This window comes from Caretta caretta, chromosome 24 (assembly GCF_965140235.1).
Source record: "Caretta caretta isolate rCarCar2 chromosome 24, rCarCar1.hap1, whole genome shotgun sequence".
NCBI classification, from domain to species: domain Eukaryota; kingdom Metazoa; phylum Chordata; order Testudines; family Cheloniidae; genus Caretta; species Caretta caretta.
Genome location: NC_134229.1, coordinates 6,807,180 through 6,823,122, shown reverse-complemented (window position 1 = coordinate 6,823,122; position 15,943 = coordinate 6,807,180). Strand labels below are relative to the sequence as shown.

Below are 15,943 nucleotides of genomic sequence, written 5' to 3'. Positions count from 1 at the left end.
AAGATGCCTGATCAATCGCGTACGTCCTCTTTACCTTCATGTCAGCTATGGACTCCAGCTTCTGCTGCTCCTTCGGTTTCCTCCGCTGGAAATCCTCCATTAGGTTCTTGATATTGCTCCCAATCTCTGCAAAGTTCAGGTACATGTTCTGTGGACAACAAACACAGGGGGATGGGAGCGAAGGCGGCTCCCAGGAGAGCTGGTCCCTTTGGAAATCACTGCCCCCAGCTCCCAAAGCTTTAGGAGGGTCTATTGCTCACCCTCAGAGTGCAGCATGGGAGTATGCAAACGAGCTGTGGGGTACAAAATGGTTTCATTTAGGCAGTATGAATGGGCACTAAAGCCCACCTGGGACACTGTTGGGGGGAAACTGAGGCACAGAGCGGAGACAGATTCTGCCCAAGGTCACATAGCGACTCAGTGGCAAAATCAGGAATAGAACCCAGCCCCCAATTTAGACTGCCTGAGAGCTCTCCTGCTCCATCACAGCACCCAGCTACCTACGTTGGCATAAAACTCGTCGTTCTCAGCAGACAGAACCACCTCCCTGAGATCCTTGCTGATGCCGGGTACTCGAGAGAGGTCAATTCGGTTGTTGTTAATCCCCAGCAGTTCATGGACCATGGCCTGGTACGTCCACTAAGAAGGGTGGAGGGGGTGGGAGGAGGAAAGAAGAGACAAACGTTTGACTTAAATCACAACCAATGTAAATCAAGACTGAAATATAATGGGCCTAATTCGTATTTACAGTAAGGCCCCTTTACACCACTCTGGCATATAAGGGCACACCTACATGGCAGCTGGGAGCAGGACTGTTCACTTGTGTACCTGTTCTAGCTGCACTCTAGCCAGCTTGCTAAAAATTTCAGTGAGGACACTGCGGTGTGGGAGGCCGGCTGCTGCAGCCCATGCTGAGGCCTGTCCCACGGCACTCTCACTGCTATTTTTAGCGAGCTAGCAAGAGTAGAGCTAGCATGGAACGTCTATATGAGCGGCCATGCGCACGTAGTCGGACCCAAAGGGGATCCTTAAAGTGAATTATGGTTGCACCTACTTTAAAGCACCCCTGCACTGTCAGAGACCTTAGTGTAAATGAAAATCAAGACCAAGGTTTTTTTAAAACAAAACTGACAATATTCCCCGATTCCTTACACCTTGTAAAATGGAAACTCCTCAGGCTGATGGCCAGCATCTTGTAACAGATATCACATTTATTATTGCTAATAAGTTAGCACCTTGGGACCCCAATCCAGGATCAGGGCCCCACTGTACCGACAGCCAGGAACACAGTCACGGCTCCAGACAGCTTGTTGTATTTGTATTCAAAAGCAACCAATGTACTGAAAAGTAAAGACACGAAGACGTGATACTGGAGCAGTGGGGATTAATATTCCTGTTAGAACCCATTTACTTGCTGCCGTCATCTCCCCATTCTCTGCCCGTGAACGGGAGTGTATTTTTGGCTGCAGAGACGCTGCTGTTATAGGCTGTACTGTTTCCTGCTTGCTCCTCTGCTTCTTATGCAGGAGGAAGAATGTGTGGTTTTGGAGATCAGTGCATTATATATTTAGCCCGAGAAGCCTAATGTTATCGGAAGGGAAGTTTGCCAGCTGATCAAAGCATTGACATGTTCGCCACCCCATTTACTCTCATCTGAATCTCTGCACTGGGGCTGAAGAAGTCTCTGTTCTCCTGGGACCTATCCTGCCTGCAGTCCTTAGCCCTACAAGCCAGGACTTTAAAACATAGGCTTCTGACACTGCCAGATCACTCTGGTCAACGAGCTAGAAGAGCCCAGGGCAGTAGAGAAATTCTTCCCTACCTTTTGATCTGAGTAGATGAAGTCACCCCACAGGCACATTTAGCATCTGGGGGGGGGGGGGGGCGGGAAACTGTCTACATGCTGAACGAGCACAGGAATGTGTCTAGAGAGACCTTCTTTAGAATACAGCTACACTAAACACAACTGCATCAGGGGACCAGGTTACTCCCCCATTCCATAACTAGTGCATGTCCCAGGGTTTAGATGATAGAGTCCCATCTACACTACAAACTGGTACAGCAGGAGTGGGCCAAGGAGTAGCCATACTGTAACCAGGTCTCCCGACACAGGTGTGTCTGAAGCATAGATGGGGCCTTACCGGTAAAAGGGGAGGTCAGTCTCCATGGCCCGCTCAGTCCTCGGCCTCTCTGCTGAAGTTCACTGCCAGCTGTGATGGTGGTTTGTGGCTGGGACACTGGCCCGTTGAACTGGACTGAGACTCAATGAACTCATTTCACGCAGGCCGAAGAGGCTAAGGGTTTACTGCCCCCACTGACCTGTGCCCTGCATGGGCACTGATTTAAATCCAGCACAGAAGCTCCTTTCCCAAAGCACTGAACCATCCAGTCAGCTGAGAAAATTCTCCCAGCCAGAAGGAGAAAAAGTACTGGATGAAAACGGAGGAGGTGTTTCAGCTCCAAGCAGCGTGTCCCACCATCAATACAGATGCCCTGGCTGCCCTGTGAAACAGCACTTCTGCAGAGACAGCCATTACCCAACCATCAGGCCGACTGGTGCCCGAACACATCCCGAAGAAATCAAAGGAGACAAATAACGGGCTGTTCAATGCCGAAGTCTGCAGCACGGCCACGGTGCTGCTCAAAAAACCACCACCCACCATGCTAGCGCTCATCCATAACGCAGCAGGGAGAACACGCGGATGCAAGGTCATTTGCTAGATGTGCTGCCAAGCACATGCTACAAATAATCCGTTAAGAGGGACACAGCTAAGACGTTTAGGCCCTGCATTTAAAGCATGTTTTACAATACACAAATGGCTGGAGTTTCAGGAAGCCACCTGGATCTGCCACTGAAGCCAGCAGGATCTGGTGATGCTGAAAACTAGGCCAGAGATGGTGAGAATTTTTTAAGGAGGGAACCGTGCTTTATTTGAAATCTTTCCCTTGAGTGCAGTGAACCCAAACCCCAGGACCCTGAGCTAGTGCCAGAGAGCCATGGGCACGTCAGCATCCCACCTTCCTATCCTCTCCCATCCCTTCCAGCTGAGCAAGAGCTACTGTCACCTGGTTCAGAAGTGGGGTGATGGCATCATCGGAGCGGTCCAGAATAAGCAGTAATGGAGGAACTTCAGTGCGCCGGAAATCAAACAGCTCGTATTCTTTAGTAATCACTTGCTGGAGGGGCAGAAAGCCAGATAAGTCAGTCCGTCCTAACTGCAGAAGAATTCCCTGCAGCCTGGGTGCTAGGGAGTGAGAAGCAAATAGAGAGTGCAAGAGAGAGCGTGCTGTTCTAAGTAAGCACTGCTAACGGAATTTTGCCAGCGTTGTCAAAAAGCTTGACAAGAATCTATTTGTTAATCTCCACAACAACCCTAAGAGTTAGGGAACAAGCATTCTGCCAGTTCCACAGATGGGGAAACCGAGGCACCGAAAAGGGAAGCGACCTGCCCAACGTCATGCAACAGATCAGTGGCACAGCCAGGAATCTCAAAGAAGAGCAGCTCCCAAAAGAATATTTTTTTCTCCTCTTAAACGCTGCAGATTTGTGACAGGAAGTACAAGTAGATTGCCAGGATCAGTGCAGGGCAATTCCATACCTTGACACATTCAGCGAGTCTCTTTGCAGGATCAGAGGAGAGCTGGTAACGAATCATGGGGCACTTCTTCAGAGACAGAAGCAAAGCAGTCAGCCCTTGGGCTGTTCTGGACAGCTGGGCCAGATCCCAGCTGCGACCCTGAAAATGAAGAATACTCCTATAAAGAACCTCCAGTACTGCCCTGTACCCCTCTTCTGGTTAACTTGAGAGAGAAATGGAGGCTCCCCAAGCCTAATACAGAAGAAAAAGGAACAGCAATAGAGGAGAAAGTTTGTGCATTCACCTCAACTAAGGCAAATTGTAGGCCTCCACAATGCCAGTTAAGTTAAGGGCACTGTCAGAATAAAGTATTTTCTTTAGTTACATTGGTCCTGCCTCAGCTTCAGGGGAGCGGGGGGAAGGGAAGGAGACCAGATGACCTCAAAGTCCTTTCCAACCTTACATTTCTATGATTCTTCATCTGCTTTGAGAAGCACAGCACAGATGATGACAACCCAGAGAGTATTAACAATCTAGGCCCTGATCCCACAAAACTAGTTCTCAGGCCAAGTATGAGGTCCCACTTACGGGACTCTTCACGGAAGCCAAGTTAAGCTCACGCATTAAGCGTTTGCAGGATCAGGGCCTTCATCTACTTTGTTCATCCCCCTCGGCCCTGGAGGGAGAAACTCAAGCTGAGCAATTTTCCCTTTGGAGATTCTTGAACCCCAGCACAACAGCTGGGGCATTTGGCTTCTTCACATCACAGGGGATATTTATACTTTGTTTTTTTAAAATGGCTTCTCAACTTTAAAAAACAAAAACAAAAACATGCATAAGACATTTTGGTTTGTGTTTGGTTATGTCAAAATTTGCCTTGCCTAGCAAATCCTAGCTTTTGCTCTGAACTACTGGCCATGGCCCTTGAAACAAGCTCCTTTACTACTGAAAAAACACCGGTGCGATTTCCCCCAAATGCTGAACGAAACATACGCTTAAAGCTAGCACAGTGCCGAGGAAGAAAGAGCAGTTTTTAACGATACTGTAAGATCAAAAGAGGCCTTGAATCTGCCGTCATTGAAGTCAGTGGGAGTTTTACCAGTATCTTCAACTGGAGAGGGATCCTTTAGATGAGCACAGCTGCTAGCAAAAAAAAAAAAAAGAGAGACCACTGGCTTGTGATTCCTGGCAACTGTGTCAGGAAAGAGGGAACACAGTCACCATTTGCCAAAGCAGCTGCTAATTTGGGGTGTCACGGTTTTTGGGGTGCTCAGCCTGAGGCCAGATTTTCAGAAGTCCTGAGCAATCCAAACTGAAATCAAAGGAAGCCGAAAGTGCTGATACTTCTGAGTTCAGGATGAAGGGGTCTCAAATTGAGTGTCCAAAACGTGACACACAACACAAATTAGAGGATGCTTTTCAAAACTATCTAGTCGTGTGTATATATATATATATACACACACACACACACAGTCCCCCTCAGTTAGTGTCCAGAGCCTACTTTCGAAAGCAGAGCAGTAGCTCTGCTCAATATTTACTGGACACAGCAACAAAAAAAAAAAAAAAAAAAAAAAAGTATTTAGGATTAACTAATTTGGATCTTCTGAAGTATTTTATTTCAGTGGTGTCACACAGGCCTCAACCCTGCTATCTTTACTCATGTATCACCTCTGTCGATTTCAATGGGAGTTCTTCCTGAGTGAGGACTGCCAGAGGCACATAGGAATTGCCAGACTGGATCAGACCGAAGGTCCATCTAGCCCAGTGTCCTGTCTCGGACAGTGGCCAGCACCAGCTTATTTAGAGGAAGGCACAAGAAACCCACATTAGGAATCAACCTGATCTCTACTGGCTTATACCCTGAAGTGTGAGGTTTAATAAGCATGAGGACCTTAGTATTTTCTTAATTGACTCCTCTCTTTTTCAGGTTCCTTGCCTCCTCCAGGAGATGATCTAGGAGGTTTCTAAATAGCCCTGTGTGCATCTTCTCTCATTCTTACTGCTTGGTCTTTGTCTTATGGAATGTTTCTTATTGAAACCGTCCAGGTGGCTGCATGGAAGACAAACACCATGACACTTGAGAGGTTAAGGTGTTGGCTTGACAGCTGTGGGGTTTGAAGTCCACTGAGCAGGTACAGCAATTCAGGCTCAAACTACCCCATCTCTGCCCTTCAGGGAGTCCATTTAACACTAAGTGGGAGGACAATTTACATAGCACTTCCAATCCATGGCCTTTCATTTATTGACAAAGCGATCAGCTCCACAGCAAGGGTTGCAAGTTATAACAGCCTAGCTTCCCAGCTGGGCAACTGGCCAGCATGTTCAGATAGTTATGACCATGTTCTGGTGTCCTTCAATCCCAGCTATGAGCCAAAATGAGACCCTAGAGGAGGGTTAGCCTTTTCCATACCTGGCAGCAGCCCAGGAGGTTGAGGGAAAACACGTGTGGATTCACGGCAATGTAATCTCCATAGAACTCCTGCCAAGAAACACAAGTCAATATAGTTAACGTCACACCAACAATAACACCTCTTATGCAAGCAAATGTTTCAAACACCAGCTATTCAGTCCAAACATACGAACATAGGGACACGTCGTTAAAGTCGTAAGTGATTCTCAGCCCCAATGACTCCCAGCGATCCCCACTCCTCCCCCCACAACTCTCAGAGTTCCTATCTCTGCTGGCATTTCCAGTCTGTTCCTGACATATGGCTTTTACTCCACCTTTTGCATGTATGCCTGCCAGTCACCACTATGGGAGACACGTACCAACCCTGCTCTGGCAGAGGAGCTTGGAAGCAGGAGCTCTGGCAGCTCAGGGCAGATTATTTTTAGACAGTGTATCCATTCTTCTAATCCTAAATTGCTGCATAGTGTTGTTGTGCGCATACTGTTCAATGGCTGCAGAGGTTATTCCCCAGAGGTGGCTGCAGCGACAAGTATATGTAGCCTGTTGATCAACTCCAAGAGTACTTCGGGACGGAAAGAGTCATGTAAAATATTAGATAATATTACACGCACCTGAACTTCTGCCACAACTTCCTGCTCGTCAGCCTCAGCCAGTGACTTTACATCACTCTTACTGATCACATTACTGAAATCTGAAAGGAGACACGCAAGACACAGCGGGTCAGCAACGGCTGGGGTCCGAAGTTAATGCGTAATACGCGAAAGGACTTGCTGAAGAAAAAGTAATCAAGAGTCTTTCAGTTGAAAAGTGTAGAGGTCGAATCATAGCAGGGATGCATTTGACCCTCAGTCTGCATTCATTATGATAATTAATACACAGTCTAGATATTTATTATAACCCGATTTTCCCCCCCCATTAATGTCACGTGATGATTCAGGGAGCTGGGCTGATGGCCATAGAGACTGCAGCTTTCCTGCGTTTAGACACAGAGGGTCCAGCATGGACGGTGGCACAGGAGGTTTCCCCTTCATGTTGCTCCTGATCTAACGTGTGCCCAATAGGGCACTTGGCACTACAGCGGCAGCACCAAGCCCATGATATGCTCAATATACCAATAACAGGTTTCAGACTGGACTTCTACATAGAGTGCTTCCGCCGACGTGCACGGGCTGAAATTGTGGAAAAGCAGCATCACTTGCCCCACAACCTCAGCCGTGCAGAACACAATGCCATCCGCAGCCTCAGAAACAACTGACATCATAATCAAAAAGGCTGACAAGGGAGGTGCTGTTGTCATCATGAATAGGTCGGAATATGAACAAGAGGCTGCTCAGCAGCTCTCCAACACCACTTTCTACAAGCCATTGCCCTCTGATCCCACTGAGAGTTACCAAAAGAAACTACAGCATTTGCTCAAGAAACTCCCTGAAAAAGCACAAGATCAAATCCGCACAGACACACCCCTGGAACCCCAACCTGGGATATTCTATCTACTACTCAAGATCCATAAACCTGGAAATCCTGGGTGCCCCATCATCTCAGGCATTGGCACCCTGACAGCAGGATTGTCTGGCTATGTAGACTCCCTCCTCAGGCCCTACGCTACCAGCACTCCCAGCTACCTTCAAGACACCACTGACTTCCTGAGGAAACTATAATCCATCGGTGATTTTCCTGATAACACCCTCCTGGCCACTTGGATGTAGAAGCCCTCTACACCAACATTCCACACAAAGATGGACTACAAGCCGTCAAGAACACTATCCCCGATAATGTCACGGCTAACCTGGTAGCTGAACTTTGTGACTTTGTCCTTACCCATAACTATTTTACATTTGGGGACAATGTATACCTTCAGATCAGCGGCACTGCTATGGGTACCCGCATGGCCCCACAATATGCCAACATTTTTATGGCTGCCTTAGAACAACGCCCCTACTCTACTTGCGCTCTATTGATGACATCTTCATCATCTGGACCCATGGAAAAGAAACCCTTGAGGAATTCCACCATGATTTCAACAATTTCCATCCCACCATCAACCTCAGCCTGGTCCAGTCCACACAAGAGATCCACTTCCTGGACACTACAGTGCTAATAAACGATGGTCACATAAACACCACCCTAGACCGGAAACCTACTGACCGCTATTCCTACCTACATGCCTCCAGCTTTCACCCTGACCACACCACACGATCCATTCTCTACAGCCAGGCTCTGCGATACAAGCGTATTTGCTCCAACCCCTCAGACAGAGGCAAACACCTACAAGATCTCTGTCAAGCTTTCTTACAACTACAATACCCACCTGCAGAAGTAAAGAAACAGACTGATAGAGCCAGAAGAGTTCCCAGAAGTCACCTACTACAGGACAGGCCTAACAAAGAAAATAACAGAACGCCACTAGCTGTCACCTTCAGCCCCCAACTAAAACCCCTCCAATGCATTATCAAGGACCTACAACTTATCCTGAAGGATGACCCAACACTCTCACAAATCCTGGGAGACAGGCCAGTCCTTGCCTACAGACAGCCCCCCAACTTGAAGCAAATACTCACCAGCAACCACATACCACACAACAGAACCACTAACCCAGGAACCTATCCTTGCAACAAAGCCCGTTGCTAACTGTGCCCACATATCTATTCAGGGGACACCATCACAGGGCCTAATAACATCAGCCACACTATCAGAGGCTCGTTCACCTGCACATCCGCCATCATGTGCCAGCAATGCCCCTCTGCCATGTACATTGGTCAAACTGGACAGTCTCTATGTAAAAGAGTAAATGGACACAAATCAGATGTCAAGAATTATAACATTCATAAACCAGTCGGAGAACACTCAATCTCTCTGGTCACGTGATTACAGACATGAAAGTTGCGATATTACAACAGAAAAAACTTCAAATCCAGACTCCAGCGAGAGACTGCTGAATTGGAATTCATTTGCAAATTGGATACAATTAACTTAGGCTTGAATAGAGACTGGGAGTGGCTAAGTTATTATGCAAGGTAACTTATTTCCCCTTGTTTTTTCCTACCGCCCCCCCCCCCCCCCCAAGACATTCTTGTTAAACCCTGGATTTGTGCTGGAAATGGCCCACCTTGATTATCATACACATTGTAAGGAGAGGTTTCAGAGGAACAGCCGTGTTAGTCTGTATTCGCAAAAAGAAAAGGAGTACTTGTGGCACCTTAGAGACTAACCAATTTATTTGAGCATGAGCTTTCGTGAGCTACAGCTCACTTCATCAGATGTATACCGTGGAAACTGCAGCAGACTTTATATACACACAGAGAATATGAAACAATACCTCCTCCCACCCCACTGTCCTGCTGGTAATAGCTTATCTAAAGTGATCAACAGGTGGGCCATTTCCAGCACAAATCCAGGTTTTCTCACCCTCCACCCCCCCACACAAATTCACTCTCCTGCTGGTGCTAGCCCATCCAAAGTGACAACTCTTTATGATATAAGCTATTACCAGCAGGAGAGTGGGGTGAGGGGGGGAAGAGAAAACCTTTTGTAGTGATAATCACCCATTTTTTCATGGTTTGTGTGTATAAAAAGATCTTCTATACTTTCCACAGTATGCATCCGATGAAGTGAGCTGTAGCTCACGAAAGCTTATGCTCAAATAAATTGGTTAGTCTCTAAGGTGCCACAAGTCCTCCTTTTCTTATATCAATAACAGCGTCTCTTGCAATGCGTTTGTATAGCACACAGCACAACGTGGCCTTGATCTCAGCTGGGGCATCTAGGCACCACTGTGTTCATTTATTTCTAATCTGTATGGAGCCACCACCACTTTTAACTGTACTTCCCCCCCCACACACACACAAAATCGAGACAAGCGTTTCTTCTCTGGCATCGTGTTCATACAGATCAACAATGACACCTAGTGGCTGGTTGAGCCCATTCCCATGAATCTCAAGGCAGAAAGAAAAAGGGTTGGGAACCTGTTTTTTTACAGGACTGAATTTAAACCCAATACTATGTGCGACTAGATCACTGAAGTTCCAGAATTACACAGCATGAACACAATACTAGAGAAACACCAGGCTGGGCCAGCAGTCAGTGAAAGGTTCAGTCTAGTTGTTCTAGGCACCCATGGACCAATACATTCCACTACATTCTAACCTTGGCTCTGGCTCAGATCCAAAGCGAAATAATGTCACTCTCTCAGCCTTTCTACCTCAGTTTCCCCACCTGTAATATAGGGATGGGAATGGCCTACTTTACCCCCAGTGGGAGGTTTAATTCATGTCTGTAGAGTGTTGTGAAGATGTAAAGCCCTAGAAGTGTGAAGTGTTATTGCGTATTGTGGAATGTACCGCCAAGTGGGGTTAGCGTTCACATTGAGTATTGCTGATGTGGGCAGCTGAGAGCGAGATCTGGTTGTAAGATCGTGATACTAGGAATCACAACCCCTGGATGCTGTTTCTGAACATGACACTTGCTTCTCGTGTGAAAGCTTCACCTTTCTGTGCCTCAGTCCTCCCACTGGAGAGCGACCCACTGCCCAATTGCTTTGAGATCCTTGGATGAAAGAACTTTGAAGGACAATGCATTTTCAAGTGCCTTTGATGAGCTTGAAGTACAGCCTGGAAGGAGGAGCAGCTCGGCATGAGGTTACTTGGAGGGGGCAGAGGAGGGACATATTGCAAAAACTCAAGGCTAGTGGCACATAGAAGGGGAAACAACATCTAAGGGCTTGTGTCTATGTAATGCTTTAACAGTATAGTTAAAGCGGTACAACCCCCTAGTGTGGCCACAGTTATACTGGTGCTTATACTAGCATAGCTTATTCCTGTAAATTTTGGGGGAAAATACACTAACCCCGTATAATCCCTATATAGATCAGGCCTTCCCGAGGTGAGACTGAGGATCAGAAGGCTGCTGAATAAGAACAGAAACAAGGACTTTAAGAATGCTTCGGGTTTAGAAGAAAATATTTGCATCATATCAGAGTCTGCCTAGAATGTCTGAAATAGTTGGTGAACCAGGACATACTTACAAATATAATAGATGCTGTACTTGGGCCTCCGCAGCTCCTGAATGAGGTATTCCACATTCTCCTTGATAAAAGGGAAACCCAGATGGAGAAGAATCAGAAAAGGTCCCAATAATTATGCAATAGGTGATTAGACTAATTAATGCTTCTAAGCTGGCAGCACTCTGGATCTGATGCTGCAAATCACTATGCTCTTGCTAAAATTACTGGAGGCTGGGGTTTTGCAGCACCACCCTTCTGGGAGCGCTCAATACCAGAGCCGGGTGGAAAATGGTTGGCCTGTCCTTTGACTATTTTCAAGATATTGAGAATTTTTCCCCTCCCAAATCAGGACAAAAGCCAAAATTCTGAGAATCTTCCCAAACTGAAATTCCAGGGGGGACAAAATTCAATTTGGGGCAACTGAAGTGGACTTGCAAACTATAATTAGCTTAAATTTTTTTTTTTTAATGTAGGCATTTCAAACTGGGATTTTTTATTGAAACTAGTCAAAACTAAATGTTTCAACAATTTCTAAACTTATTTTCCAAAAAAATTGCGAGTAAGAGAATTCATCAAAACTGGCCCTTCACTGCTAAAGGTTTTGGTTCTGACTAATTGGCATTTTCAGACCAAAAAAGTTTGAAAAACCAGCTCTTCTCAATGTTTAAGGACTCGTTCCAGCAAGAGGCCAGACTGGAATTCTCCTCACTCGTAGGAGAGGGAAAATCTACAGGAAGGACCTCCCCGCAAGCAGCCCTGGATGCAGCTGACTTGGCTGCTAGGTTCATGTCCTCCACAGTGGCCATGCATCAGAGCTCGTGGCTCCAATCCTCTGACCTCCCTCAGGAGGTACAGACCCTCCAGGACCTGCCCTTTGAGGCTTGTCTATCGACCTGACTTTCAAAGGAACTCACAGCCAGATTTCCATGTGCTCAGCGCCACAACTGAAACCAAATTTTCAAGAGAGCTCAGCTCCCATTTAGGCACTTAAAGCAGGGCCAGGTTCTCCTGAATGCTCAGTAGCCTCCAGGGACACAGTTAAGAACAGATTTTCAAGAATTCAGCCCACAATGTGCACCTGACTGCTGAGCTCATCTGAAAATCTGGCCATTTATTTGGGGCCTAGCTGGGCTCTTTTCAGTATTGTGACCTACATTTGTGCTAAGCAGTATTAATAAAAAAGAAATATTAAGCCATGAGGCAGATGTCTCTCTCCCTCTGGGAATTAGACATGGGAAAGGCCTACAGGATCATTGAACCCATCCTGCAAGTTCAGCAGACAGACCCCCAGCTACTACAGTGAGCATTACAGACACGTATTATAGCGAGTATTATAGACTAAATAAATGTGCCATTTTGCATGGTGGGTTGTGTCCCACAGAATTCTGTGTTTCACAGTACTACTGCTCCCACATGATGCCACCTCTCATGATTTTGCATTTTTCTTAAAGCCCCAGCTCCTGGAGTCATGTGACTACATGAAAATTCAGTTGTCAATTTAAAGAAAAGAAGGAAAGAGTACGTTTCTAACCCCTTGTTGTTGAAGAGAATAGCTTGAAAGCATGAACCTTAAAGGTTCTAAAATCAGATGGAAAATAAAAGACCTAAAATGTATTATTTTTTTAAAATCTCATGATTGATGTTTGAATGCTTTGAGTTAGCAAAACTACTCCAAATCCAAATTGGAGCAGGGTTTGTTCCTTCAACTTAGGCAAAAGGCTGAGTATGCTTGGTAAGAAGTTACAGAGAATTGTTGGTGGCTTTCATTATCTAATTAATTTCATGAATGAAAGAATTTTCATCTTTGCAAAGACTACCAGGAAATTTACCAGCCCAGGTATAACATCAACTCTCCCACACTGTATAATGGGGACAATGTAGGGGTTGGGGGGAGAAGGGGAGGGTTAAAGGGGTGGGGTTTTTTTGTTTTGTTTTTTTTAAAATTACTCACTCCCGGAAAGCAGACAAGGTAAAGTCTGTACAGCAATCAAACTAAGGCATTGATCGTGAAACACAACCTTGTGCTTAATTTTATACACATCAGACATCCTGATGAATTCATTAGGACTGCTCAGAAGCATAAAGCTAAGCACGTGGGAAAGTATTTCCAGGATCAAAGCCTTAGATAGCAGCATCATCTGCTCAGCTTGTATGTAGGACCTGGGCAGAGCAAATACCAATGCAAACAGCAGCTGCTTTTACAAAAGTATCTTACCTTTGTCGGTCGCAAAAAACAGATTGCTTTCAAGTGTTTCATAGTCTCTCTGTTCAAAGAATCGATACGCTCAAAGAGGTAAACTTCCTTCTGAAGGATTTCTGACTGTGTATACACCATGCTCACGATACTGGTCTGCAGGGAGAATGAAGGAGAAACCAAGTCATGTCAGCTTGCTGGGGCAGGCTCATGAGATACCGAGACAAGATACCGTTGACTATTGGTTAGTGCACAGGACTGGGAGTCAGGATTCCTGGGTTCAGTTCCCCCTGGCTCTGCCGCTGATTTGCTGTGTGACCCTGGATAGATTATTTCACCTCTTGTACCTCATTTTCCCTGGATAGTTCATTGCAATTTTATGTCAATACGCACGTGTGCGGCAGCTGTCGGTACACTGGGCTAACATTGTAAAGCATGGCCTCAGCAGTGTTCATGGAGCAGGTCTGGCAGAAGCTTTATTGATGCTTGAGAGCAGCCACCTCACACAAATCCTTGATACCCCCATTCTCCAACCTGCTCCTCGTCCCACTAAGGAAGCAGGGCAGAACTGCTTACAGCCTGCTCCCTAGCCCGGCACTGGCAGGGTATTCCCCCAGGAGCTAACTGCTTAGGGAGGGACATCAAGTTTGCGAATTATTAGAGCCAAGATGAGGAAAGGAGGAGGGTCTAGGAAGCCATAAACTCCCTCTACTCCCTGGCAGGGCATGCACTAAAGTAGCAAAGAGATCTTTATCTTCCTGTAGATCCACACCATCACAAGAGGAAGACGCCAACCTGTGGTCAGGGTAGAAGCCAAAGACAAAATGACAGAGACAAAGGAGATGCCATTGTAAATATAGAAGCCATAGGGGCTTAGCTCACCGTTTCTTTATCCATCAGGAGGACCTTCATCCCAGGCCCGCTGTCTTCAATCATCTTGGACACATATTGCTTCACTGCAAAGACTACATTCATTTTCACAAGCGATTGCTTTCCCCCTCCCTGCCCCTTCTGCAGTGGGTAATACTAGGCTAGGCACTGAGCAACCAACTCCTCCTTTCTCCTGTGCAGCTAGCTGCTTCCTTCCTTGTTTCCTCCTATTGCAGCACTGGGAGTTGTAGTTCACAAGGAGGAGGAATGTACTGCCAAGCAACACCCATCCTCTTTTGTAGGAAGGGGTTGCAACTACAACTCCCAGCAGCCTCAGCACAAATGCATTCAATTTCCTGCAGCGTGGGTGTGTTTTCAATGTACCTTACACTGTGGAGCTGTCAAGTCTTTCTCATGTGGAAGGGGGATACTACACTGGGGCTTGACTTGGGAACAGTGTTTAAAGGAGCACGCTCTTGCAATGAAGCATTTTGCTGCATGATTCCTTGAGGTGCAGCAAATCACCCTCAATGATATTATCACCACTTGACACCTGGCATCATTATGGTAGCTTAGAGGGGGTTTTGTCCCTTTTGGCCCTGAAGATCATCAGAATCTAAACTTTATTTAGGCTTCCAGACAAACAGCGCAGAGGCTGTTGCAGTCATTGAACTACAAGACAAACAGTTGCACAGAATCCCGAATGACAATTCTCCCACAACCCTTAATTCTATTATTTTTGGCCTAAAAAGCTCTAGTCTGAGCCCTGAGAAGCTGCACAATTTTGACAGTCAACCTGCGAGAAAACAACGGCATGCCTAATACCTGGAGAGAAAAAAAGAGGTGTGTTATGCTGACTGCTGCGTGGCTCTTTGATCTATGGACAACTGCAGACCTCATTAAAGCTGATGGGTCGGCTAACCACCCTTCTTTCAGGCCAAATGGAAGGAGCAATTAAACGCCCCTTTGGAGAGTGATAGTTGGAAATGGTAGGAAGCCACAGCCCAAGACAATGGGCTGAATGGCTAGGATGGCAGAAGCTAAGCTCTATGTGTTTCCTGGGGAAAGATTGCAAACACTGGGCAAGAGAAGATGTGATGAGTGTGGCCCTGGGACAAAGCCAAGAGACAGAGGTTCTTTTGGACACAGTACTCAATAGAAGGGCAGACCTACATTTCTGAGCAAATTGCTATTGTTTGTTTCTATTGTGTTTAGGGAAACAGGACTTTGTGTACATTCTTTGTAAATAAACAGGATAGCACCAAAGAAATATCTGACTCCTAATTTCTCCTCTTAACAGAAGAAACCTGCCAAAGTCCCGAATATTGACTAGGTGCTTGGGCCAAAGGGGGTTGTATAAGGGTTGAGCAACAACCTTGAACTTCCGTTGACTCACACTGAGGAAGGAGAGTAAACCTCCCCCATATGCTGCTCCTGTCCCCCCGTGCCAATCCTCCCTGCTGCTCCTGCAGCCCCCCCAGGGCCAAGCCCCCCAACTGCTCCTGTCCCCATGCCAATCCCTCCTGCTGCCCCTGCTCTCCAGTGCCAAGCCCCCCGACTGCTCCTGCCCCCCCATGCCAATCCCCCCTGCTGCTCCTGCTCCCCACAGCCAAGCCCTGACTGCTCCTGCCCCCATGCCAATCCCCCCTGCTGCTCTTGAGCACACACCCCAGTGCCAAGCCCCCCCATAGGCTGCTCCTGCCCCCTCCGTGCAATCCCCCTGCCGCTCCTGTAGCCCCCCAGTGCCAAGCCCCCCATAGGCTGCTCCTGCCGCCCGTGCCAATCCTCCCTGCTGCTCCTGCCCCGCAGTGCCAAGCCCCCTCATAGGCTGCTCCTGCCCCCCCGCTTCTCCTGCACCCTGTGCCAATCCCCCTCCCCAGTGCAAAGCTCCC

The 15,943-nt window shown here is 47.0% G+C and overlaps 1 protein-coding gene across 2 annotated transcripts in view; it reads right to left on the bottom strand.

Moving 5' to 3' along the window:
* Positions 1 to 14,277, bottom strand: part of VPS45 (vacuolar protein sorting 45 homolog) — a 53,886-nt gene extending 39,609 nt beyond the window's left edge. For both annotated transcript variants that reach the window (XR_007353595.2, XM_048827896.2), the window contains exons 1-9: positions 14,064 to 14,277; positions 13,203 to 13,337; positions 11,009 to 11,069; positions 6,600 to 6,679; positions 5,989 to 6,057; positions 3,600 to 3,737; positions 3,067 to 3,177; positions 505 to 639; positions 35 to 148 (exon numbers count right to left, since the gene is read on the bottom strand). Coding sequence is in view for 1 of the 2 variants with exons in the window: in XM_048827896.2 (XP_048683853.1) it covers positions 35 to 148; positions 505 to 639; positions 3,067 to 3,177; positions 3,600 to 3,737; positions 5,989 to 6,057; positions 6,600 to 6,679; positions 11,009 to 11,069; positions 13,203 to 13,337; positions 14,064 to 14,156 (936 nt within the window). In the remaining variant the exon portion in view is untranslated. The remainder of the gene's footprint in view (positions 1 to 34; positions 149 to 504; positions 640 to 3,066; positions 3,178 to 3,599; positions 3,738 to 5,988; positions 6,058 to 6,599; positions 6,680 to 11,008; positions 11,070 to 13,202; positions 13,338 to 14,063) is intronic.
* Positions 14,278 to 15,943: the final 1,666 nt, after the last annotated feature.